At 42.9% G+C, this 24,570-nt stretch overlaps 2 protein-coding genes across 4 annotated transcripts; one reads left to right on the forward strand and one right to left on the reverse strand.

Annotated features, from left to right (window-relative positions):
• On the reverse strand, positions 1–2,558 carry mterf2 (mitochondrial transcription termination factor 2). The gene is made up of 2 exons (XM_068723275.1): positions 2,531–2,558; positions 1–1,457 (listed from the first exon to the last, which is right to left on the reverse strand). The coding sequence occupies exon 2, from the start codon at positions 1,429–1,431 to the stop codon at positions 304–306; it is 1,128 nt and encodes a 375-aa protein (XP_068579376.1). The 5' UTR covers positions 1,432–1,457; positions 2,531–2,558; the 3' UTR covers positions 1–303.
• Positions 2,559–16,446: 13,888 nt separating this feature from the next.
• Positions 16,447–24,568, forward strand: si:ch73-62b13.1 (Carbohydrate sulfotransferase 1-like). 3 transcript variants are annotated; one of them, XM_068723818.1, is made up of 4 exons: positions 16,447–16,719; positions 20,163–20,324; positions 21,522–21,693; positions 22,566–24,568. In XM_068723818.1, exons 2-4 carry the CDS (start codon positions 20,280–20,282, stop codon positions 23,690–23,692), a joined length of 1,344 nt encoding a protein of 447 aa, XP_068579919.1. In that variant the 5' UTR covers positions 16,447–16,719; positions 20,163–20,279; the 3' UTR covers positions 23,693–24,568. The 3 variants fall into 3 exon arrangements, with proteins under 3 accessions (XP_068579919.1, XP_068579921.1, XP_068579920.1); XM_068723819.1 differs by lacking the exon at positions 16,447–16,719 and adding an exon at positions 18,437–19,875; XM_068723820.1 differs by lacking the exon at positions 20,163–20,324.
• The last annotated feature ends 2 nt before the right edge of the window (positions 24,569–24,570 follow it).

Consider the following 24,570-nt stretch of genomic DNA (forward strand, 5'->3'; position numbering starts at 1 on the left):
TAAGCTGGAATAAATTATTTATTTGGTGAGGGACGACATCTTCTCCAACAAGTGTGACATATTTAGATGCCTTTGCATTTTTCTCTGGGAAGGCGTTACATAACCATTCTCATCTCTTACAATATGAATTTGCACCTGCAGTAAAAGTGTGCTGCTTTTAGTGTGTACTGTTTGTAGATTTAATGCTTGAAATAAGTGCACCTAAGGCACTCTAATCTGATACTGACAAAATGTAGGTGTAAATAATCACCAATACACTTTTACACAGCCTTAATTCACTTGCATTAGTCCATACAACCTCTGTCAGTCATCTCCTCTTAAAGGGGCGACAGGGTTAAAAATTGGCCTCTCTCTTCGTAACAGTAATTTGCCATAGCTCATCTCAAAGTCCTTCTTAGTGCCGTTTAGGACCTCCAGGCTACCCGTCCTTGCGTCATAACCGTGCACCCTCAGTCGCTGGATGCGATAATTCACTATCTGCGTGGTCAGCTCCAGAACGGTCGGAGTCTCTTTGATTTGAGACATGCTGATCCCGGCGCTGAGGAGGCCCTTGAAGCGCTCAGCCAGAATGATGTCAGGGTAGTAAAGCACGGCTGGGCAGTCGAGGATGATGTCCCGCAGCTCTGCCTCGGAGCAGCCCATGGTGTCCTGGGAGTACGCCAGAGTGCGGCGCATGCTGTCCGGGTTCAGCTCGGTGACAAAGCCCCGGAGTTTGGACAGGAGGCGGAGGAGCTCGGCCGTGCTGAAGCCCTTGTCTCTCAGAAACAGCAGGTTCTGCCTCAGCACCTCGGGGGGCTTAAGGAGAACAAACGGGTTCTGACTCAGCAGCTTCTGAAGCCAGATCTTCATGTTGGCCTCCTCGCCCCCAAGGTCCTGGTAGGCCTGCTGCAGGGTGCGCACCATCAGCTCGTTCTCCTCTACCGGCCGACTGAAGTTCTGCGGAGCGCTGGCCATCAGCTTGGTGATGATCCGCTTGTTGAGGTTTAAGCTCCGAAAGTGGGCGATGTTGTTCCGCTGGTTGTCGTGGTGGCTCGACGAGGTGAAGAAGGAGGCTGGGAATTTCTCAATTATACCGACCAGGTCCTTCTGTTTTGGGCACACAGACATCCACAGCTCCCTCTGAGCCTGCATCTGCTCTGGGTGACAGAGGACAGCCTCAGGGTGATCTGCTAGGATCCGGGCAATGATGGACCCCGAGGCTCCCATTTCCTTCAGCAGGTCAGCCACCTCCTTAGTATAGGCGGGGTTCTGATGCAGAACCCAGCCCTTTAGTTTCCGGACCTTCTGGATGTCCACAGAGAGATCGTAGAGAGCTTCCACGGTCTGCTGGTTCTCTGCTGAGCTCAGTGTTGCACATGGTCTCAGGTGTAAAGGTAAAGCTGTGGTACGTTGGCAGCGGAGGCACAGGGACGTTGCGATCAAACGCAACATTGACGCGAAGTCCGAATGCAAATCACCTGAGTGAGCGAGAGAAGAAGGAAGTGCAGTGGGTGACAACCAAGCAGGCATATAACATAACTTCTTCCTAAAAGTTCATGCTCTGAAGTAGCAGTGGGAGCTAAACTGAGCAGACAGTTGCAGCGATGTAAGGTTCCCAAATTTAGCAAGAATGATGATGCTCTGTGAGGCCAGAGGTGCCTGTCATGTGCATCTATCGAGACAGGAGACTGACAATCATGACTAATTGTTTTTGTTCCGCTATTCACAGAGAACTTTCATCCAGTACAACAATATCCTCCTGACTTTATGCACAGCCAGCGGGTATTTATAGAGCTTCCAGATTACTTGTCACTGAGCCACACAAATAAGAAAAGAAAGCTAAATGTAAACAAACACAGTCATGCTACTTATCTGAACTTCCACTTTTTAACAATTATTGACAGAATACTGACGACCAGATGTATTTTCATTCTGCATTTGTTGCAACAGAAAACCAAAGAACTGCTACCTGTGTTATTTTAAAACTGACACACTGTCTATGTGATAATATCTATTACATAAAATCACTTTATAGTAATTTACCCCCCTGCTTTGACAGAGAGGCTACCCTGATGTTTATTTTGAATGCTATTTTGCTAAACACAATTCATCATAGCTTTGCCTTAATAACACAGACGATAACTTATATTCTGCACAGCTGGTGCCAGATGTTTCATGTGGGGAAATGGAAATACAGGAGCTAACTCCGTCAGTCACAGTCAATGACCATCAGGTAACACATTACTACAACTAAAGGGACTTCATGGTCGGAGCTGAGTCAATACATCTTCACATCTCAATAGAGTTGGCGCGGATAAATAATAAGCCCGTGATTTCAAAATAAAAGACTTCTTGAATGACGTCCAGTATTTTATTTGCTGGAACATGCTAGGTGTTCAGCTCGCTAGTGAACTAACGTTAGCGGCTAGAAGAGGCACGAGCATTGCGGGACATTGTGTGATTTAACCTCCGGACTCAACGTACACACTGACTGATGTGTATGTTGAGATTCCATCTAACATATCGACATTTTTGTTTAAAAGCTACTTACCTATAGCAGCGGTCAGAGGAAGTGACGTTTTGTTATGAAACTGGTGTCTTCTTCTTCTACTATTACTCTCTGTTGTTTTGTGTGCCCACCGCGCCGCGCAGAGGCGGTGCCTAGTACTGCAAAGCAGCGTAACACAACTGATTAATTCAAATGTGACCCTGAAATAACTTCTTTCTTTTTTTTTAGGAAAATTGCATCAAACAGAGCGTAGAAAAGTGTTTGATTTTATGCTCCCAATGCCCCATTTCATTCCTCTTTTCAAAGCTCTGCTCTTTTATTGCAGCCCATATGTCCAGTAATTAAATAATTCTGGCAAAACTCTGTATCTCAAACAGCAGTTGGTGCACCTCCAAACCCTGCAGCATACGGGGCCCTGATGAGCGTAATCAGCACAAGGCTGAATTGGACTGAACACACGGAGAGTTTTCTCACAGTTGGTGCTTAATCATGATGCTTGATCACCAGCTCTGCAAGCTGTTCCCTCAGCAGCACGGAAGCTGCTGCTGCTGAGTGGGTAGCTGGGTTCATTATAGTTTATGTACTAGTAAACAGATGATGCACCTCAAAGGAAAAAAAAAACAGGTTGGTGTGTCTCTCTTTTTTAATACCCAATATGTTGACAGGAGGGAGGTGGTCATCAGAGGCCACTGATAGTTAGATACATTATGTTAAACTATCACAAGAGAGACAAAGATGATGATTTTGCATGTGTTTCATGGGAAATGACTTTCTTGACAGTGAAAAGAGGGCATGAAACAACATGTGGGCCTGCAGAGTAAACAGTGTCATTCACTCGTCTTCTATTTGCAGTCAACCTGTTCAAAATGTCCCTCGCTTGTGACGAGGGTTTAAGTAAAGTCACGCAATCAGCATCAACCCTCTCTTGCTACAGCGCTCCTGTTGTTTCTGCAGCAATGAGGAACTTAAAACATAAGCAGCACTTGAGGTGTAACAAATGCATATATATTACTGGCAGTGTGCAGAATCCCCTGATCTGTTTTGGGATTGTGATCCAATTTTTGTCAAGCCCGTCTGATAAATATGTAGCTGGTGTGGGACGTGTGACTTGTCTAGACTTGAGACATATTGCCACATACTTACTGTGACATTGTTGTGTTTATCAACGCTCAAATAAATGAAGCAACTGTAACCAGGCTACAGCACAGTCAAACTCAGAGAAGCATCAATAATCCGAAAACCTTTTCCGATTAAAGGTTGGCATAGAGTCACAGTCATAGGGTATGAAGAGGAAGAGGAAGGGAGAAGCTTTTCCAAATTGCCATTGGGCAAAACAAGTAAAATGTGGTACAGTCTGTCAGACCCATTGAAGATGCTCACACACTAGGTGATGCTTTGTGGAGTTAAGAAATACGAATGTGCTTAATTACAGGGAGTCCTTACCTCACTAGGATGGATCCACCCATCCATTTATTCAACTGAACTTTTTAAAAGTGGCCAGACATTTCCTCTACAGCAAACGTGATACCAAAACTACTCCCTGAATCACTTTCTGAAATGGTGCCTACAGTACAGGATTTTCCAGGCAGGGTGCTCGTCCTTTGTCATATAATACTAGAGTAAGCTGCCTCCCACTTACAACCTGAGAAACCGAAAGAGAGAGAGAGATAGAGAGCCTGCTTTGTCATGAGCACTCTCAAGCACAGTGTAGAAAAAGAAGCGCTGCTGTACATTGTGTACCACAGGTTTAACTTTGTGTCTTCCTATTGTGATTTCCTGGCTGTGCAATTTTGAACAAGAGACATTTAAACTTGAATGCAACGCCAGTAAGAAGTGTATTTATCTTTTTGAATAGTAAAGTTATCTTTTCCTATTTTGTTATCTGGAAAGAGCCATTAATCATTGAGTGAAGGAGTCGTAACATAACAGCTGCGTCTGGTTGCTTTATGGTAGATCAAAGTCAACATTTGATTTGTGGTGACATATTAATGAACTTATTGGGCAGAAAATGGGGCAAGCAAAATATATTATTAACTAACAAGCAGAGATGTTTAGTATCAACAGATTATACTCCCCCTACAGTTACTATTTGAAAACATCACATAATGATGCAAAGTGCAACATTACGATGCCACGAGCACTACATTCCTAAATATTGTTTGATTTGAGGGTATTTTGTATCATATTACTCAGCTCTTGCAGGTATGAAACCAAGGACACACAGCTCCTTCCAGCTGATAAACAGCACAAGACTGAATGAATCCTTTGTGTTTCCTCACAGTGCCAAAGAAAAAAACACAATAAGGACCAGATAGATTACCTGATACTTCTATATTTAGTTCAGATAGTAGGCTCACTGAATAAGAGCCTGATGATAAAGAAAACACACACTGCAAGCATTCGCAAATGCTTGTAGAAAAACGCATGCGCAGATAAACACTCCCTCTTAACAGCGACCTTGCATGGTGACTGGACACACCCACAGGTGAGTGAAAACCTGTCCATCAACACAGTTAATGTACAACCAGGAACAGAACTTTTTATTTTCAGGTTCTGTCTCTTGGATTTTGTTTCGCTTCATTGGTTGTCTTAGACTTGTTACAATTCTATGAAAGACTTTAATGACTAATGAGTTTCCACCAACACCAGTCTCTCATCAGTAATGTCACGTGTGTGTGTGTGTGTGTGTGTGTATGTGTGTGTGTGTGTGTGTGTGTGTGTGTGTGTGTGTGTGTGTGTGTGTGTGTGTGTTCCTTCCTACGTCTGTCACTCTGAGAGCGTGTTTGTGTAAGTCTGTGGAAGAATGCAGAGGAGGAAACTGATGTTAGCAGGAGGTGGACCTAAAAGGGACAAACCAAAGTGGATATATTAAGCACACCTTCTGGAGTGTGACAAACACATGGCCAGGGACAGGCATTCAACATGACCTCCATCAGGTTTCTGGAGTTACTGCTTCCCCTCCTCCTCCACCAGGTCTACAGTGAGGAGGCTGAGCCCGTGTTCAGAGCAGAGGGCGCCATTATCGAGTTGGGGTATTGTTTTGGAGCGGATTATATTGTTGTTTATAGATGTGCACCGGAGGGAGACCAGCTGCTTGGCAACTCCTCGGCCGGCAACACGTCCGTTACACCTCCTGCGGACCTCCAGAGTCGCATCCACATCAACAAACAGCAGTACCTGCTCGGGTTCCAGATCAGTTACCTCACACACAATGACTCAGGGATTTATAGGAGGGAATGCTGGCAGAACCAGGAACTAGTCAACCAGCACACACAGCAGCTATCTGTGTGCAATAAGGAAGTGGCATCTGAAGAGATCCTTGTGAATAAAGGAGATGGAGGGGTTGAGCTTCTGTGCAACAACACTTCCATTGGTTTGGAGGGAACCTCTGTGCGCTGGTACCGCGAGACGTTTCCGTTGTATAAGCCCACACTCTTCCTGGATAGCAGTGTGTCGCTGGACCCTCTAGTGGAGGAGCTAAAGGGTGTCGTGGAGGTCAGAGACAACGGGGCGTTGCTCTTGCTCGACAGCAGCAAGTTAAAGAATAACCAGCATTTTATCTGTCTCGTGAGCAGAGGTAAGAATTGTCTCAGTTTCCAAAGCATGCAACCACCAGACCGCAGTGAGAGCAGGGACATTTTTGCCTCAGATGGGGACAAAGTGGTATTAAAATGCCCCTTTGATGGTGACTACCAGCACTGGGAGACACCACTGGGGAAACTCAATGGTAGCAGCGTGAAGATGTCCATATCATTCGGTGACAAATCGGAAGACTTCTCATTGGTAATTCCTGCTTTCTCTGATGAACTTAGCGGGGACTATTCATGCATCTCCGCTTCGCTTGAAGTGCAGTACTTGCTGGTTCTTTGCCCCCAAAAGGAATCCCAAGAAAAAGTTGTTGTTGAAGGCGGGAGCGCCCTGCTAGATTGTGACATGGACAAAGATGATTCCCAAAGGGTGCAGTGGCACCGCAGAGAACCATCAGGCGAAAATGAACTCATCCACGACTCAAGGGACGAGACTGTTCCCATCCCAGAGGATCTAAGGGGCAGACTGTCTCTGTCCAAAAATGGCTCCTCACTGACAATCTCCCACCTGGAGGCGAAAGATCAAGGAGTGTACTTGTGTGTTGTTTTAGAAGACCATGGTTTCCTGGAGGGGGATGATGATTACAATGACAATTATGATGAGGAAGGTATTGGGGAAGAGGAAGATGGCCTATTCTGGGATGACACATACAGGTGCATCTTTAAACAGGAGACCAATTTAAGGTCAACCCAGAAACCAGGAACCAGGAGTAATGAAGCTGGCCCCACAGCCGATCCATCTGAAGTCTCTAATGTTACTGGCTATGCTGTGGGCTTCGGACTGGTGGGGCTGATGGTGGTTGGAGTGATTGTGGCAGTGATTGCATTAAAGAGGAGAGCAAAGGCCAAAGCGGCCAACGACATAATAATGAGCGTGGATCCTCGTTGTACTGAGGTCCTAACTCAGAATGATGAAGATCGTGGTTAATAGCTTTTGTAAAGTAGCCCCAAGGAATTTTACATCCAAAGGACATTAATTGTGCTTTCAAATTTGTCCATAAAACAGCAGTGGGTGATTGTGAAAGAGTCGTACTATACTTTCAGTTTCATGCTGATGCTGCCTTCCTCCCCTCCTCTCTTTAGAAACAAATGACATATACTGGTTTTATAATCTGATGAATGCAATTTCTTCAATCATAACTCCATTTTGTCTTCTGACTGAAAATATCAACTTGTTCTGTATCTAAAAAGAAGAAAATGTCAATGCTGTCACAATGTCTTTCGGTATAGCCAGCACAGTCTGAAAGAAAAAAGAATACTGTGTTTTGAACTTATCTGATGGCCTGACAACGTGGTATGGCTGTTATGTGACATTAAATGATGACTAAAAACCAGTCAGGCTGCTCTCCTGTCAACAGATTTTTTTGGTGTCAATAAGGCAGAGTGTAACGAAAGAAAAGTAAGAATCTAAACAGAAAGTTATTTCACTGTAACACTATTACTGCCCTGCACATTAAAGTAATGAATATAACTGCAGGCTGACTTTTTTTAGGTAATGTTTGTTAGTATCTATATAACTGACCTTGTTTTCTTTCTTATACGCATACTAAGTTTTATGGTTTTATCACTCTAGAATATTTAGACCAGGGGTGCCCAATACGTCGATTGCGATCGACCAGACGATCGCGGAGGTATTGCGGGTAGATCGCATGCCATTAAAAAAAAATTAGATGTCCTCATGGCATTTGCCACTTGATTGACGTACATGGCAGCCAGTCTGAGATCACGTCTTTTCTAACACACGGGTCACAACGTATGCGCGGTCAACCGCAAAACTCCGGTGAGCTAATTAGTTAGCCTCCCAATTTACTTACTCACAGAGGAAAAGTACCCAAACATGAGGAAATGTGCTACCTTCTTGACTGCATTATTCGGCTCTACTTATTTATGTGAGTCAGCCTTTTCCCACATAATGAATATTAAGTCCAAATACTGTTCCACCATGACTGATGATCATTTGAAGTCTGCTTGAGGCTGGCTAGCAGCTACTGCAGCTACTATGCAACCCTGGTTGATTCCATTCAGTGCAAGTCATCAGAGTATATAACCAAAAATGTACAGAATTGTATTGTTCCATAAGGATTCATGCAGTTATGCAAGGTACGCCAACATATATTGTAAATATAAAGTATACTCAGTATATATATATATATATATATATATATATATATATATATATATATATATATATATATAAATAGATATTTAGCATTTTGAATGTAGGTAGATCATTTTGACTTGGTCATTTTAAAAGTAGCTTGCAAGCAGGAAAAGTGTGGGCACGCCTGATTTAGACTATTATGATTATTTTGACTGATCTTAAAGTTGCATGAATTTATATATTTTCATTTTGGGGGCAGCAAAAACAACCTGTAATCGCAACATCCACATACTATCTATCACCTTGTAAATGGGACATGGCGTGTCAACAAACAGTTGCCTATAGTATTTACACATCCCAGCATAAACGGAGTAAGAGAGTCATGTTTTGGTCACCTGAAGAATGTAAGTCCAGTATTTACGCAGTGAAATAGTGAAACAACAGTGAATCAAAACATTAACGCTGAGGTGAGTTAACAGATGCGGAAATGCTTCATAAAGTTGGGTGAACTGCAGAGTCCAGTAATCAGTCAAAGAGTCAAATATTGAATCAATTGATCCATTGTTATTATAAAGATAGTGAACGGTGCAGCTATAAAGAAAGGAACTCAATCATTTGGCCAAGGAGGAACCAAACATGTTCCACACCTTTTCTACGTTCAAACAATCTTACTTATCAGGGGTAATTGTGAAATTACTATAAAATGTGTTTGAAATGTTTTTTTAGTTTTTTTCAGATTCACAGGAACAAACTCAAGCTGTCACCACGACTGTTCCAAAAGGCTCCGATGTGTTCTTGAAAAGCAAGAAGAACAAACAAAGACATGAACATGTTTAAGTATCTTATATTTCTTTGTGCGAGTTCTCATATCTTTGATCAAAATTCACCTTAAGTTATCTTATACAACACACACAGATATTGAATCAATATCTGCTGTGGTTCCTGAGTACTGAGTAAGTTAAGCAGCGCACTGCTGAAGAGTGAACATCAATATTGATCCAATATTGCTGTTTGCCAAACATAAAATGGGATACAGTATATAAAGTGATTGTATGTGTTATTGACTAGCTGACTTTGTTGACATATTGATTCATTTTATTCATTTGATTGCATTTTATTATACATGATTATATACAGTGGGATGTCTCGTTTATATTTTATATTTATATTTTAACAATGCCACAATGCCAGTGTGGCATGAATTTGAATAAAACTTTCATAGAAGGATTTGGAAAATGTTTCATCTTCAGTATGTAATCTGATTTGGTCAGTTAGAAGAACTTCCAAACAGAGAGAGCAAATGTTCGTCTCATTAGAGTGCGATTATCCATCGCATCAATGAAGTGTTTAGAGATAATATGCAGGAGTCGTTGTTATTTAATTGCAGAAGGTAGACCCTGAGCTGCTCTGGGGCACGGCCAATGAAACACGTGTGCTCTCCCTCCAGTTGTCGGTAACATCGGGGCCTGGAAAGGCTCCTGTTCTCCTCTCACAACCTGACCACACTTTACAACAAGCTCCACTAGTGCTGCTCCCTCTAACGTCACACTCTAACGTATAGTAAGCCTATAGTGTAAAATGTATCGTGTACGTTTAGAAACTTGTCCAGGAAATCATTACATAAGTGAACAACTTTGATTTTTATTTTTATTTACGTTGTTCCGTCTGAAGGGAGAGGTTAATAACTCACTGGAAGGGAAACATTAAACATTAACAATTTGATCCATTTGGACATTTAATGTCCCACTACCTCAGCAAACAGTCAAGTGCATTAAAGGAATAGTTGGACGTTATGGGAATTTAGCTAATTCGCTTTCTAGCTGAGAGTTAAATGAGAGAATCAATACTCTCAAACATCCAATCTTCTCATCTAACTCTTGACAAAAAATGAATAAGCATATTTCCAAATTGTCCTTTACATTTGGGTAAAATAGCTTAATAAACTTTACTTTTTAATAATTTTGTCCACATTGACTTGCAGGGGTCAAATTACAGTTTGCACTTTTGCATACCCAAAATGCAACCAGTGAGGCAGCAACAAGCTGCAAAATGGATGAGCCAAAACCAATGTTTTTATTGTGATCGGTGATGCAAAGCGGCACCGATGTGTTCTTGAAGCTTTTCCATCTTGCAACATAATCTGGAGATGTATGCTATATTTTCAGAAGCCAGATTGTATGACTCCTACACACTTCACCTTTTGGAGCCCTGATAAATATTTATGATCCACAGCAGTGCCAATACATCCAGATAAGAAATATGGTTTCTGTTTTGAAATATTTGCTCAGCTGGTATATACAAAACACTGAATCTTATTTCATCGTTGTTCTTAATTTGATGTTGGGCCAATATCTGATGCTGCACCTGCAGTGAACAGATGAACATTTTGGGGTATCCAAAATCAATTGTTTACCTGTTTATGATAATAGCTGTTCTTTTGGTAAAAAGAGCTATAAAAGAGCTATAAATAACATTTTAAATGTTAAAAATACATCAAATCAAATCAACTCATTTTATGAAAAGTGTCAAATTGAGCCATTAATGAACGACGTTAGCTTTGAGTAAAAAGAGTAATTTAGAACTCCTGTCCACAAGGTCATGGTCTGTTTTCAAAAATAACTTTATTACGACATCCATGATCGTGGATACGTACAGAACAAGGGGAGCAATGTTTGTTGCAGAGGAAAAAAACAGTCAGAGTCATCAAAGTGTTGCTGACAACTTGATAAAAAAAAATCTTTCACAGACATGGTTCTGCTTGAGAAGCACGGACGAATCAGATGACTGAAAAGAGAGAAGGAGGAAGAGAGAGTGTCTTCCATATTTGCCAGTTTGCTTTCCATACGCCCCTTCACAGGCTTGATTGATGGAGACACAGATGTGAAAGAGGAGCAGCTGCTCGGTGCTCTCAGGTGTAATTAAGAAAGGGCTCGGTCACACAGAAAGGGCCCCGGGAGGCCCGACAGAACGCCGAGGAATCAGCACGCCTCAGAGAACAGCAAGATCCAGCAGCCGGCTTCCTTCGGCTTGTTACAGTGAGAGACTTTAAATGGATCGGCTTAATTGTCGAGGCATCTCTCAGACCATCTGTGTGTGTGGGAGGGCGTGTTTTAGCTGCATGTCTGCCTCTATCTGTGCTGCATGTGTGTTCGAGCATAAGCAAACTGTGAGCTATCACAGTGGCAGGGCAGATCCAAAGTTAGAAAAATAATCAATTAAATCAGCCAGGAAATTGTGTTTCAAAAACTTGTTACTCAGAGTCTCTTGTGTTCATTTGGGCTCGTACAACTTCTGCAGAACACGCCGAGACATGTGACTAGACTCCAAATTTCAAGATTATCTGAAGTTTTCTCTCAAACACACACATGTACACACTCCATTTTTCACACCAATGCAACAATCAAAAGCACAGCCGGCAGATGTTAACTTGATAGCTCCATGGCTCCCCCTGCCCCCCATCCCAGGGCACTTCTTTCTGTCCGATCAGAAGGCCATGTTCTGTAGAATCAGCACGGCTGCTCGGTGCTCCCTGGTCGCTGCCGATTTGAGCCTGCGGAGGCCCGATCTGCTGTAATTTGCCAGGCCCATTACTCCCACAAATGCGATGGCTGTGAGCCCTGCGAGTGTGAAACAGTTGGTGGGATAGAGAGCGGGAGAGAGAGAGAGAGAGAGAGAGAGAGAGAGAGAGAGAGAGAGAGAGAGAGAGAGAGAGAGGGAAAGGAAGAGAGAAAGAGGGACAGAAAGAGAGAGAGAGAGGGCGAGAGAGTGGGAGAGAGGGAGAAAGCAGGGTACCTCGCTATTGCCTCTGTCCTGCCACAGTGTCTGAAAGTGTGTGATGTGTTGTGCTAATGGCACCAATTATGCACCAGAGAGCACTGCTGATGGGCTGGTTTCACAGCAAAAATGCTGGGAGACTAAACGGTTGCAGTGGGAAGACTTTCGGTAGCAAAAAAAAAAAAAGTGATGTTAGAGGCAGGAGGGAGACGAGCCACTTGGGGCTTTTCTTTCGTAATAGCGGTCTGCTCGCTACCCAGACATGCGGAGGTGTCTGGTTGGATTGCAGCCACGCAGAAATTTATGTCTGTTTCTTTCAGAGGAGCAATCCAAGCGAGACCAGGACCAATCAAACGCTCTCAATAAAACTGACTTCCCTCTGGAAGTCTCAAAGGCTTCCAGTAGATTTGATTTGAAGTCTTTAACTTAAAAAACTAGTGGCCGTGGGGCTGTGATGCTGTGATGCTGTGATACTGGCTCTCTGTCAAATTGTAAAACTTCAACTCCCCTGTGTAATGAAACTGTTGGAGAGTAGAAGGTGCATCAGAGGTAATCATTCCGTTTTTGTAATCCCCTGGCATGATTGTGCTCATTGTGTGATGTTTACAAGCGACAATTAGTTTATATACCTTTTCATGTGTTGGTGTGGAGCATCATAAGGGAACATTTTGAGAAGAGAGTCTTCTTGCAAGCAAAGGGAGCTAGACTAGAAAAATCGTAGTCATGTAATTGGCTCCTCTGGCATGTCAGAAGTAAAAGAGTTGTCTATGAATGTCTTGATGGGTGCCAGGAGAAAACTTTAAAGAAAGGAAAAAAGTTTTAATTTCATTACATGGTGTTGAGCTACCCGCATGCATACGGCAGATAATTACAAGTCTTTGCTTGGAAGCAGATTTTTTTGTTGTTGTTGTTGCACACAGCAAGGTTCGACAACACAACTGCAGAGACGACTTGCTCACTCATGTGCAGATGAAATAAAAAGAATTGCGGGGGGAGTGAAAATGAGACCATCTATATTCAAGAGATCTCTCAAAAACAATCACACAGACGTGCATCGTGAAGGCAAGCCAGCACAGCCACACCTTTGATGCACAGATGGCGTGTGTAAACTGTCTCGTTCCCCCTCCTGCTCTTCCTCCTCTCCGCTGAAGTCTCTCTCTCTCTCTGCCTCTCTCATCCCTCATGTCCCACATTCTTCCTTCCTCTCATCATCCTGTGTGTCACTCAACGGATTTCTCTCAGTCTGCCGGCAGCACAGCACCTCGGCTTGCAACCCGTCCTGCCTAAATTTAATAAATGAAGCCTTGCAAAATTGGCGAGCAGGGCGGTAACACCAGGGCTGGGTAAATGTTAGCTGAAAGCTTCAGTTTACAAAGACGGTTCGCTCCTTCTGTGATTTGGAGATTTCATAGAAAACAGAGAGCGATGGGATTGTCTACGGGCGAAACAAATTTATGCCAGATGATCTTCTTCTCCCTAAATGACTTACTGAACACTGAGCTGAGGCGAGCCCAGTCAGGAGTTCTGTGGGCTTAAGGATAACAAGCAATCAAACAGACTCAGACACTAAGTCTGATTGGGGTCAGCATCATTGAATTCAGTCATGACCTCCCGTTAGCGGTCAAGAGATGTTAAAAAAATAGGGGGGGGGGGGCTGATTACAAACATGGGCCTTCTCAGTGTCTGGGAGCAGAAATTGTGCTATATAATAAGAAACCCACTCAGTATATCTATCAATTCCATTTTGAGAAATAAACATTTTCTTTCTGGCAGTGTTGGAAAATAAAATCAATATCACCTTTCCAGAAATATATGAATATATAAAGATGGAAAAACACATAACACATAACCACCTCTTGAAACAACGACATGTCATTTTTTACACAAAGCAAAGCAAAGCTTGTTTTCAGTCTAGCTAAGTTAAAATGCTGGCCAGCAATACAACTAAAAACATGGGAAACCACTGAGCTCCATTATATCACATTTGTTTAATCTGTACAAAAATCAAAGTGTAAAAACAGAATTTCGCTATTTCACGAGTGGTCATGTTGCCAGGCAACCAATGGCAATTCCATGAAGTTACTGCTCACATCGAAGAAGTATCCAAATCATTAGATATCAAATCAATTTGCCCGCTATTTCGTATATGAAAGGATAAAGGAGAAATATTGGAGGTAAGTAGCTGAAAGAACCAAAGCTTCTGTTGAGTTCTGAGTTCAGTCAGAGGCTGAGATGAATGCAAACACACACACACCACACACACACACACACACACACACACATGCTTGGTAGCTTCTCTACATCTCTACAGTCGGTGTATTGGCTGTTTAGGAAGAATAAACATTTAGTTCACTAACGGTCCAGCAGTCAGATTTGCACAGACAACGCAAGGCAAAAGTTTGCATTGCTTTCTGTCTGAACCAAACACACCTGTAGAAGTGGTGGTTCATATTGTGTTGCCTTTGGCTAGGTGTTTCCTCCTGTTTCAAGTCTGGCTGTTGCCATATATACCATGGTATCAATTTTTCATCTAACTCTCAGCAAGAAAGCGAATATGCACACTCCCAAAATGTCAAACTCTTCCTTTGAATGAAATAATTGAGTGTCTGCATGGTGTTGTTACTATCCAAGTCACAAAACCTCTGGAGAAGCTCTCTGATCTTGCCAGTGCGATGCCAGTGGAAATAGAGAAAGTGTGCCCTGTTGTTTGCTGAAATACATTTAGCTGTCTCTGATGGCATATACTTGTAGGTGAAATGAGATTTCTTTGCTTATTGCACTTGTGGTGAAGGAGCAATGAATAAAGGGCTCCCTCAAATGAGACGAAGCGCATAGAAACATTTGCTTTCCTCCACAGGCAAAATTTCTAACTTTTATGAGACCTGCTTTACCTTGTGACAAGCTGATTGACAGATAATCTGACTGACAGATCGCATCTTTAAAAGAAAGTGGAAGGTGCCAAACAAGCCCAGATATAGAAAAGCAGTCAGTGAGCTAAGCAGACAAGGTTACCCCGAACAGTAGAGAGATTTCAGCTGCATTTCCATCCGCTTTATGATGAAAGACTGCTGTCATGTTAAATATCAGATATGGGGTGGATCACAGAGATATTGGGAAGAAAGAGTGCAGATTGGCGAGGCATTTGTTGAGAGTCTGATAGTTCTGGAAAAGGATAATGAAAGGCACTCCAAATCTCTAATGTGCATCTGATTTTATGCTCTTTGCATGTGTGTGGTGAGGAGCAAGTGTGGGTAGGTTTAGCTAAACAGGGAGGCCCGCTGAGGATTCAGTTTTCGCTCACAGAAATTTCAACTTTTTCTTATTGCCTGCTTCAAATCTCACCAAGAAGGTGTGGGGGCGTTCGGCTGCTCGGAGCCGGGGAATCGATGCCGTAGGCACGCAGAGCGAGGGCTCAGCGCTGAGAGGTGCGGAGGACGGTGCACTCTTGTATCACTCACTGGGCATTCTTGGCAGCTTGTCGTACTTTGTGTGTGCTTGTATAGGAAGACCTTTGGCTAGTGATGTGCCCTCAGCCCTGTGTCGCCAGAAAAAGCCTATTCTGTATCCGCGTAGGTAGACTTCCCGTCCTCCAGTTCTTATTTCTGAGATAATTTCCCCCTGCCTTTGTTTTGGTGCATCTGCTGCCTGAAAGGTTTAAACACGAGTGAGATGCAGAGGGCAGAAACGTTGGAACAGCTAATCCCCCACTGATAAAAAGGTGTAAGGCTTAAATCATCCAACAGCAGAAATGATACAAGTGAGAACTGAGACGCAGCAACGACAGCAACATTATTTCACCAATCTGTCTGTACATCACAGTAAAGACACACTTTAGCCAGCGTGACTCTGCCACAGCAGGAGATAAATGTGATCGACCCCCATTCCCAGGAGTAATGGAGCTGTCAAAGGCCAAGTCTGACCCCTCAGTAACCCACCGGGGGCAATGATATGACACCTATCCCTTCACACTGGCAGCGTCTGCAGCAGAGTGAGGGGGGGGGGGGCATACATCTGACTATAGCAGTCATCCTCACTAGAATGAGGAAAAATAGAGGTCATTGTGCCACTGTTATCTCATGGGAGAAGTGTGTGTGTGTGTGTGTGTGTGTGTGTGTGTGTGTGTGTGTGTGTGTGTGTGTGTGTGTGTGTAGTGAGAAACCCTGTAGAGAGCTTGACAGTGACAGAGAAGGAGGAATGACACTCATGGTAGGAAATGATTGTTTGATGCCCGGCAGGAGCAGATGAAACCTGCCTCAGTGAAATATGAGAAATGTCTGGTCCTCATACACCAGCAAAATAAATTAAATCACGATGGCAAAAGAAGCAGCTTATTTTTATTTATTTAATTTTTTCTGCGAGACTGATAACTCACTATGTTGCTTCTATTTACTGCCTGTTAAGATAAGATGCATTTCCAAGACGCAATGACACGTACCCTACGGCATCAAAGCGTAATGCACGGCGAGGCAATCTTGCATCCAATCTAGAGACTCAGCTCCAGTAGTCGGTGTGGTCTCTGGAGGGGTGAGACACGCATCCTCTCTCTGCCTATCGCCGCTCTCCGTCCATGGCGCATCTCCAGCTCTGAATCCACTTTGGCTCTGGACACACCGGCGGCAGCGCTCGACCCACACACACACACACACACACACACACACATATATATATATATATATATATATATACACACACACACAATTTTACAAATGCCGCGCACAGGACGGAACCGGCCGTAGAAGTCCTTCTGCATCTGATCGAGTGCGTCTATGGTAAGGCAACATTTTTTTAAAATCTGCTTTAAAGCATTTTACGCGCAGCGAGGTGCAGACGAACTGCTATCTAACTAACAAGATGCTCTAATCGGACAAAGAGTATCATGATAGTGATAATATGAGGAGTAAAAACAGTATTTATGATCACTCCACACAGCGACTTAAAGTGTGTCAGCAGTACTTAATGGTGAGTTTAAAGTGACCGGGTCTTACTTTATCGGCTTTGCTATGCTGCTCCACACGGGCGAAATGTTGTGTTTGTTTCATTCTACTAACATTAATCAAAGAATGCTACACTTGTTTTTAAGTGATATTTAGATTTGAATACATGTATTCAAATCTTGAAATATTGGTATAAATCATTGAAAATATATTTTCACTATATCCAGATGCAAATGTTTGCTCTCCATCAACCGGTGCAATGTTGATTTATAGTTGAAAACTGGTTGATATTCGGTCTGAACGTCTAAGACCTATTTTCACTGTCTTTTCAGCCGGCTAATATGTGGTTACAACATCAATGTGTCACAAAAAAACGTTTAAAAAATGTTGATGGTTTATTCAGTTGTAGGTTGAAAGAGAGACGATATTGGCTTCTGTGAACGCACAATTTTCTCAAAAGTCATATTACACTGGTCGGTGAATTGTACATTCTGTCTGTACATTTATGTAAAATACCAGCGCGTGTTTACTGCTGGAACACGCATGCGCTTTGGCTCAGAGTGCTTCTACAACTTTGAAAGTTGCACTGGTCTGGAAACTCGGCACCGAACTTGAGGAGCGAAGTGAACGAGCTGATGGTGGGGCTTCACGCTAACAACGTACTTTGTAAGTACTTGAACTACTTTATTCCAACTATGCAAAGCAAAATTATCACCATTAGTATCATTTTATGCTGCTAACGATGAAGGCGAGGCTGCTAGATTGTAGCGATAGTGTGTTAGCTTGCAGCATTAGCATGTTAGCCTGTAGCGTACTGCAGCATGGACCCACAGTAAACATAAATGTGTGTGAGTTAATGTTGGAGACTGTCTTTATGGGCTGTTGCTGTAGCCCAACGTTTTAAAATTTAGTTTTTATGCCATTTTACATGTACAATACACAACAGAAAGCGAGCGGGGCTGTACACACTTTAAATGAGTAAAAAAAGTGATGTGTAAACAAGAAGAGGGTCAAATCATTGTTTGGCATACAGCAATATACAAACAATATAAAGTATTATACTGTGTAATATCCAAGTGAGCATTGTTCCATTGAAAGGTCACCAAAGAAAAGACATTCAAAAGTGAGCATCTTTTTTTTAATGCTTGTGTTATTTGCAGATGTCCATCTGAAATATGGAAGACCATCTGAAACCTGCTCCTGTGACAACGACATTTAAAGAAGCGAAGGGAGATTTTGTTCAGCAATCGTGTATTTTCAATTTCATTGTAGTTATTACATTGTTCATGTTGTATTTATATTGCTGCTTAATAAATCGAAATTAATTGTTGCCTTTGTCGCACGGTCTTCTTTGTCCTGTACGTGGAAACTGTTGATGTGTTACTATGACTGCATATTTAATTGCTATTTCACTGTGAGCATTTTTAAGTTTAAAAGACGTTTAAATTACAGTTATGGTTAAAAAGACGTTCAAAAGTGAAAGTTTCTTTTACCGACTATTTGAAGACCATATTTCACCAGGATTTGCAATATTAGCTTTCAACTGAGAAATGTGGATGTGGATTCTTAGTAAGCCTCTAAAATGATGAAATACTATTATTTGCAGAATGTAGAGGATGAAAAAAAATCTCTATTGCAAATCCCGGTGAAATATGGTCTAAACGTGAACGTTTAATCAATATCTTCAAATAGTAGGTGAAAAAACTTTGATACCAATTTTGAACGTCTTTTCTCCGGTGACCATAGTCGTTTATTAAACGTCTTTTCAACGGTAAAATGCTCACTGGGTACTGTGTCGATGTAAGTGACAGGGTGAGATCAAATTGCAGGTCTCTTTTGCTACTAATTAATTTCATCTTCACTGAACTTTACTCTGTTATTTTCTTCGTTATGTTTCATTTAACACTCAAACAGCCCACTGTTTGTGCTGTTCTTCCTTCTGTGTAGTGCCTTTATTCAGTCTGTGTGTGTGCTGGAGGAATCATGTTGGACAAGATTCATCTTCTCTCCTCTATCGCAGGAGCTCCTCTGTAGCCCGGGGTCAGTTGTAGCTCCTCTGCACGCTGCAGCGGCTCTGCTCTGCTCTCCGCCTGTGGCACTCTGCATGTATACGTGTGTCTATGTGATCTTGGTTTAGAGACAGAAAGAGGAAGGGAAAAGGTAGATAGATGGAGAACAGAGGGAAAAAGACTAAGTGGAGATTTGAAGCTCCTCTTGGCTTTGTTATACTGTTGCGCAACTCTCTGTGTTTCCCAGGATTGATCGTTGCCAATAAACCGCCTCACTCAGAAGATCTGTGAACACACAGAGGTGCCTTAATAGAAAAATCTTTGGCACTGTCACATCCCTCAATCACTTGCATCCCAAATCCCTCAGTCCCAACCTCATCACTAACTTCTAACCTCATTTGTTGCCTTTATTTTCCACAGAGGCAATCGCCTTTCCTGCACTATGCCCAAACATCATTACCTCTGCACACCTTTGCTGCTAGCTATGTTAACTTAGCAGCAGCAACTTCTGCTGAATTTACAACTCAAACCCGCCAGAGCAGCGCACGCCGCCCAGTGTAATCTGTGGTTGATCCTGTCCCCGAGGCTTTTATCCCCTGTAAGCGCTATTATTGTTTGGGGGAAACAAAAGCTGAGACCATCTGAAGTTCGTAGTCCCTTTCCAGCTGTTGACAGAGTGTCTATTATTCCTGGTGTGAGTCTCGGTACGGGAGGAGTGAGAAAGCCAGGGAGAAAAGGAGGACTTGCAAATCAAATTGCTTTAATCCATTGAAGCATCTGTCCTCATTCTCTAGAGGGCAGCAGGGTGTGTAGCAGAGGAGGCACTGAGCCCCGATCACGACTGGAAAGGAAAACAAAACCTGTCGCTGAGGAATCATATGATGTGCTTTGGTCAGCCAGCTGTGCAGTACATGTTGGGTATGGATGGCAGGACTGTCAAATTGACAGATTTTTCCCCCTCTTTTCTCAAGTGTCAGAGATGGTAAGAAGCTTGGTCAAAGTTTTTCATTATCTGCAGTCATTCATGCTTCTATTTCTCTGCTTTTTCACAGATTTGTTCTGTCTTTCAACAAACGCACAAACACAACGTGCAGCTTTAAAATTGTTCCGGAAAAAGAGACAAACAGTACAACATCCCCAACTCTGTGATTCTGTCCTCAGCTAACAAAGTTTCCCCCTGATGGGTTGATTCTGTGATTGCTGTTTTTTGTCATATTCAAACAGAATGGCTCATGATGTCAACCCGATTTCTTTTCCCCTCACCCACAGAGTAAATGTCTTTGGTTTTGCGCTGTTTGTGATTAATGGAACATCAAAAGCTGATCTGAGCTCAGTGTGATACATTCCTGAGGATACGAGTCTGCCAGGGACACATAAACATCATTAATGAACAAGAGGCAGACTGGAGAGAGACAGAGTGACAGAAAAAAGGTGAGAAGAAGCAAACAAGAAGGCGATATTTATTTTTGTCAGTAATATGACATCTACTATATACCTGTGGTTCTGATGATGATTGCCTCAGTGAGTGATGGAGACACACTTTGCACCCAGGGATCTGGTGTGATTACCTACCATCAGTTTGGTGTGAAGGGACAAATGGATGGCAGCACCTTTTTTTTCTCCTAAATCCATTTGGAAAATCACATCTCCCTTTGCTCTTTCATGCCCAGTGACAAAAAACTCAGAAGTGTACAAAGGAAACTTGTCCACTCATCTATGTGAAGACAGCTATATTTATCTGGGTATGTAGCGCTCTGCTGGGCTTAGAGGCTTAATTACCCAGACGAGAGGAAAGCAAAAATGAAATACAATTATGCAACTGTGCGCAGGGTAGGCTATCTTGAATAGTGGAGCTGTTGTGGTATTACTGCTAACATTTTGCAGTAGAGGTCTGACCTTTGCGTCGTGTTTTTCTGCAGAACAAATCTGTGGATCCTTTAGGGAACAAATCCTGAACCTTTTTATCCAAAGAGTTTAGGCTACTTCTGGTAGAAATGCTAAAAGGTCTGTTTGTTCCACATGGAGAGCGAGAAATGCTAGTGGGCTTACTTGCTAATATGAAGCTACAACCAGCAGCGGGTTAGCTTAGCTTAGCATAAAGACTGGAAACCGAGGAAAACAGCTATCTTGGCAGTCTGAAGGTAACAAAATGAAATGTGTCTACCAATACCTCCAAAGCTCACTAATCAACATGGTATAACATTTTATTAAGTGAGCTTTAAAGAGAGGATTTTGTCACCTTTGGAAAGAGCCAGACTAACTATTTACTCCATTTCTATCTTTATGCTAAGCTAAGCTAAGTACAGACATGAGAGTGTTGTAAATCTTTTCATCTAACTATCAGCAACCTCACTAGAAATCACTGTTACACAATTAGTATGACAAGCATTCACATTCTAAACTTGCAAGGGAAATCTGAAAGGGAAAAGTTAATGTGACATACTTTACCTTCTTCTGTTTGAGTGCCCTTGAGCAAGAATCCTAACTGCTCCAGCAAGAGCTGCTCATTGGCCATCAGTGGAGGGCTGCAGGCGTAAAGGAGTGGGAACTGCACATGCATGAAGCTGAGAAAATGCATCAAAATGAAATCTCATTGTTTGTGTCTTTGTGCCTCCCTGTCGGCGTCAGCGTGAAGGATGTAGAGCCAGAGGGGGGGGCAGGATGGAGTGTTCCTGGAAGACGGTGCTGCTGCTGGTCTGTGCGTCTCTTGGGGTCCAGTACACAGCCATCCGCACCCTGAGGGACTCTCTGTCTGGGCCCTGTCAGGGAACCTACCGCTGCCAGACCAGACACCACAGAGGTACGCCTCAATGGCCAGTCAAGATTGTCCCACATACTGTCCTGCCTCGCTACAGGAGAGCCAAACGTGTGTATAGCTGTCGGTGTATATATATAAGCTCATATGTATTGCAAAAAAACAGAAACTACCTAAAATGTATGTATACTGTTACAAAACTCGGTTGTGCAGCACCAGTAGGGGGAATTACACAGACACTCACTTGATTGGTAAAATTAGTCAAATGTTCCCAAAAAGCCTCACGCAAAGAGATTCAGTAAAGAGCCAGAATTAAAACTGACTGAAAATGAAGAAAAAGGAAAGCAGATCATTAAACGAGGGAATTCCCTACAAGTGAGGAGGATAGAGAAATGAAATATGTGTGATTCGTTTTTACAATTATCCTCCAATTTATCTCCATTAATCCCCTCACATAGTGCAGCTGTAGCTGCAGCTCCTGTGTATGAAAGTAACACCCCCTTTGCAATCAACTCCTCATCAGCAGTAATTACACGTTAGCTATTTGCACTATATTTAGAGATCCGCCATTTCATAAGCCCCTTCGGTAACCACTGGCAGACAAGCAACTTACTCAGGCATGTTTACCCTCTAAATTATTTAAGCTTTATTGGCTTGATTCAGTCATTCACTTTCTCCTGGACTGAATTATGATGAAAACCGACACTTTCACTTTTATGAGCTGAAGTAACTCTTCTGGAATAAGTGAAATAACTACTCTTTTTTTATCAGAACCTCTACGAAAAAGGTAAAGCTGGTTGTGTTATGTATAAATGTTAATAAGCTTGTTGTAGGACTACATGATGCAACTGACTTCAGTATCAAATAATATGAGTTAAACATGTAAAACGACTGACTTGGTTGTTTCTTCCTTCTAGACTCCAGGTGGAGAACCTTGTGCGATGACAGCTGGATGCCTGTCGATTTGCCTCGGAAGCACATCCTGCTGTTTGCCACCACGCGCAGCGGCTCCTCCTTCACCGGGCAACTCCTCAACCAGCACCCAGGGATCTTTTATGTATTTGAACCTCTCTACCACGTCCAGCAGGCATTCACCAACTCCAGCAGCAGGCTGCGTCGCACCCTGGACCGCCGGGCCCTACTTGGAGCATACAGGGACCTCCTCCTCAATCTGTACACCTGTGACCTTCACTTCATGGAAAATTACATCCGCCCGGAGCCCCAGGACCACGTCACAAGCTCCTTCTTCCGCCGAAGCTCCAGCCACGCACTCTGTTCCCCTCCCGTGTGCTTCGATGGAAGTGATGTGGCGGCCTCTGCTACGCCTGATGAAACCTGGTGTCCCAAGAAGTGTGGGGCCCTGAACCTCACCCTAGCCTCTATGTCATGTCTGTCAAGAGAACACGTAGCCATCAAGACTGTGCGGGTCCCTGAGGTGGGGGACCTGCGCACCTTGACAGAGGATCCACGTCTGGACCTGAAGATTGTCCACCTGGTGAGAGACCCCAGAGCCATCCTTGCCTCACGCATGATGGCCTTCTCAGATCAATTCCGCGCTTGGAAAATATGGAATGTGACTGGACGGCAGCCTCGATATGTGGACTTGACACAGATCACCAGTACCTGCAAAGACATGGCGGCCTCTGCAGAAACAGGCCTGCAAAGGCCGGCATGGTTGCGGGGACGCTACCTGCTGGTGCGGTATGAGGACCTGGCGTTCAATCCAAAGGACAAGGCCACTGAGATCTACCGGTTTGTGGGGCTTGAGATGGAGGACAGGGTGCGGATGTGGATTGCAAAGAATACCAACAGTAACGTGTCGTCCCCTTCAGAATGGAACTACAGGTACTCCACCACCAGAGACTCCAGAGTGACAGCAGAGACCTGGAGGCTTCGTCTGGGCTTTGACATCGTGAGGACTGTGCAGAATCTGTGCAATGACACTCTGGCTCTGCTGGGATACAAGCAGGTTCACTCTGCAGCTGAACTCAGAAACCTGTCTCACAGTTTAGTGGAACGCAGGACCTTTCAACCAATCACATGATAGATTAGATTTAAAAAAAAATGTTTATTTATTACAGCTGACTTTCCTCTCTGTCATGATGCTGATAAAATGAATGTAATTTATCTTATTTTTCAATAATGCCAAAAGTAATTTAATATAACTTTTTATGGTTTTGTTAAAGATATTAAAAGTGCCAAACGTCAAGCGTGTGTGACCCGGGAAAAGGTATTGATCTAGAATAAAGTCTATACTGCTGTATGTGTTGATTGACTGTGGATAAGTGGAGAGCAGGGCCGTCCTTCAATCGGATCGGCGGTTCGATCCGCGGCTCCGCTAGTTACATGTCAATGTGTCCTTGAGCAAGACACTTAACCCCAAAAAATTGCTCCCGTAGCTGTGGTAGAATTTGAATTGTAAGTCTGCTAAATGACTGTAATGTAATTGAAAAAACGTATCGGCTTGTTCGGCAAAACACTGAATCATTATGTGATTGTTGGTTATTAATATGCTGTTATTTAAAATAAATTTTCTCTGAATTTCAGTGTTTAAATGAGAAAAAGAGACAATTGAAAGAGCAGGTATCATTTCAGAGTAAATCTGACCTCTGACCTATATATATATATCTCAATTTCTACGTGAGGATGATGAGAATATGAGAACATATTTGTTTTGTTCTTAATACTGATTAACTGTTGCAATGCAAGAGTGCAAATGTTATGACTGGATCTGTTTGAATATTGTTTTGTCAGTGTAACTGTACGGTTTGTATTTTCTAGACTTTTTAAAATAAATTATTCATATGTATGTAATACATAATTTTTGTATTTCTTCTGTCCAGAGAGGAAAGCAGATAAGTGCTTGAGTTTTATTGCTGACAACAGAATGGTGCAAACTGTCTTTTATCTTGTAATCCCTCT

Source organism: Cebidichthys violaceus, unplaced genomic scaffold, assembly GCF_023349555.1.
Source record: "Cebidichthys violaceus isolate CVI_PGR_0920_01 unplaced genomic scaffold, fCebVio1.0.p SCAF_3, whole genome shotgun sequence".
In the NCBI taxonomy this organism is placed as follows: Eukaryota; Metazoa; Chordata; class Actinopteri; order Perciformes; family Stichaeidae; genus Cebidichthys; species Cebidichthys violaceus.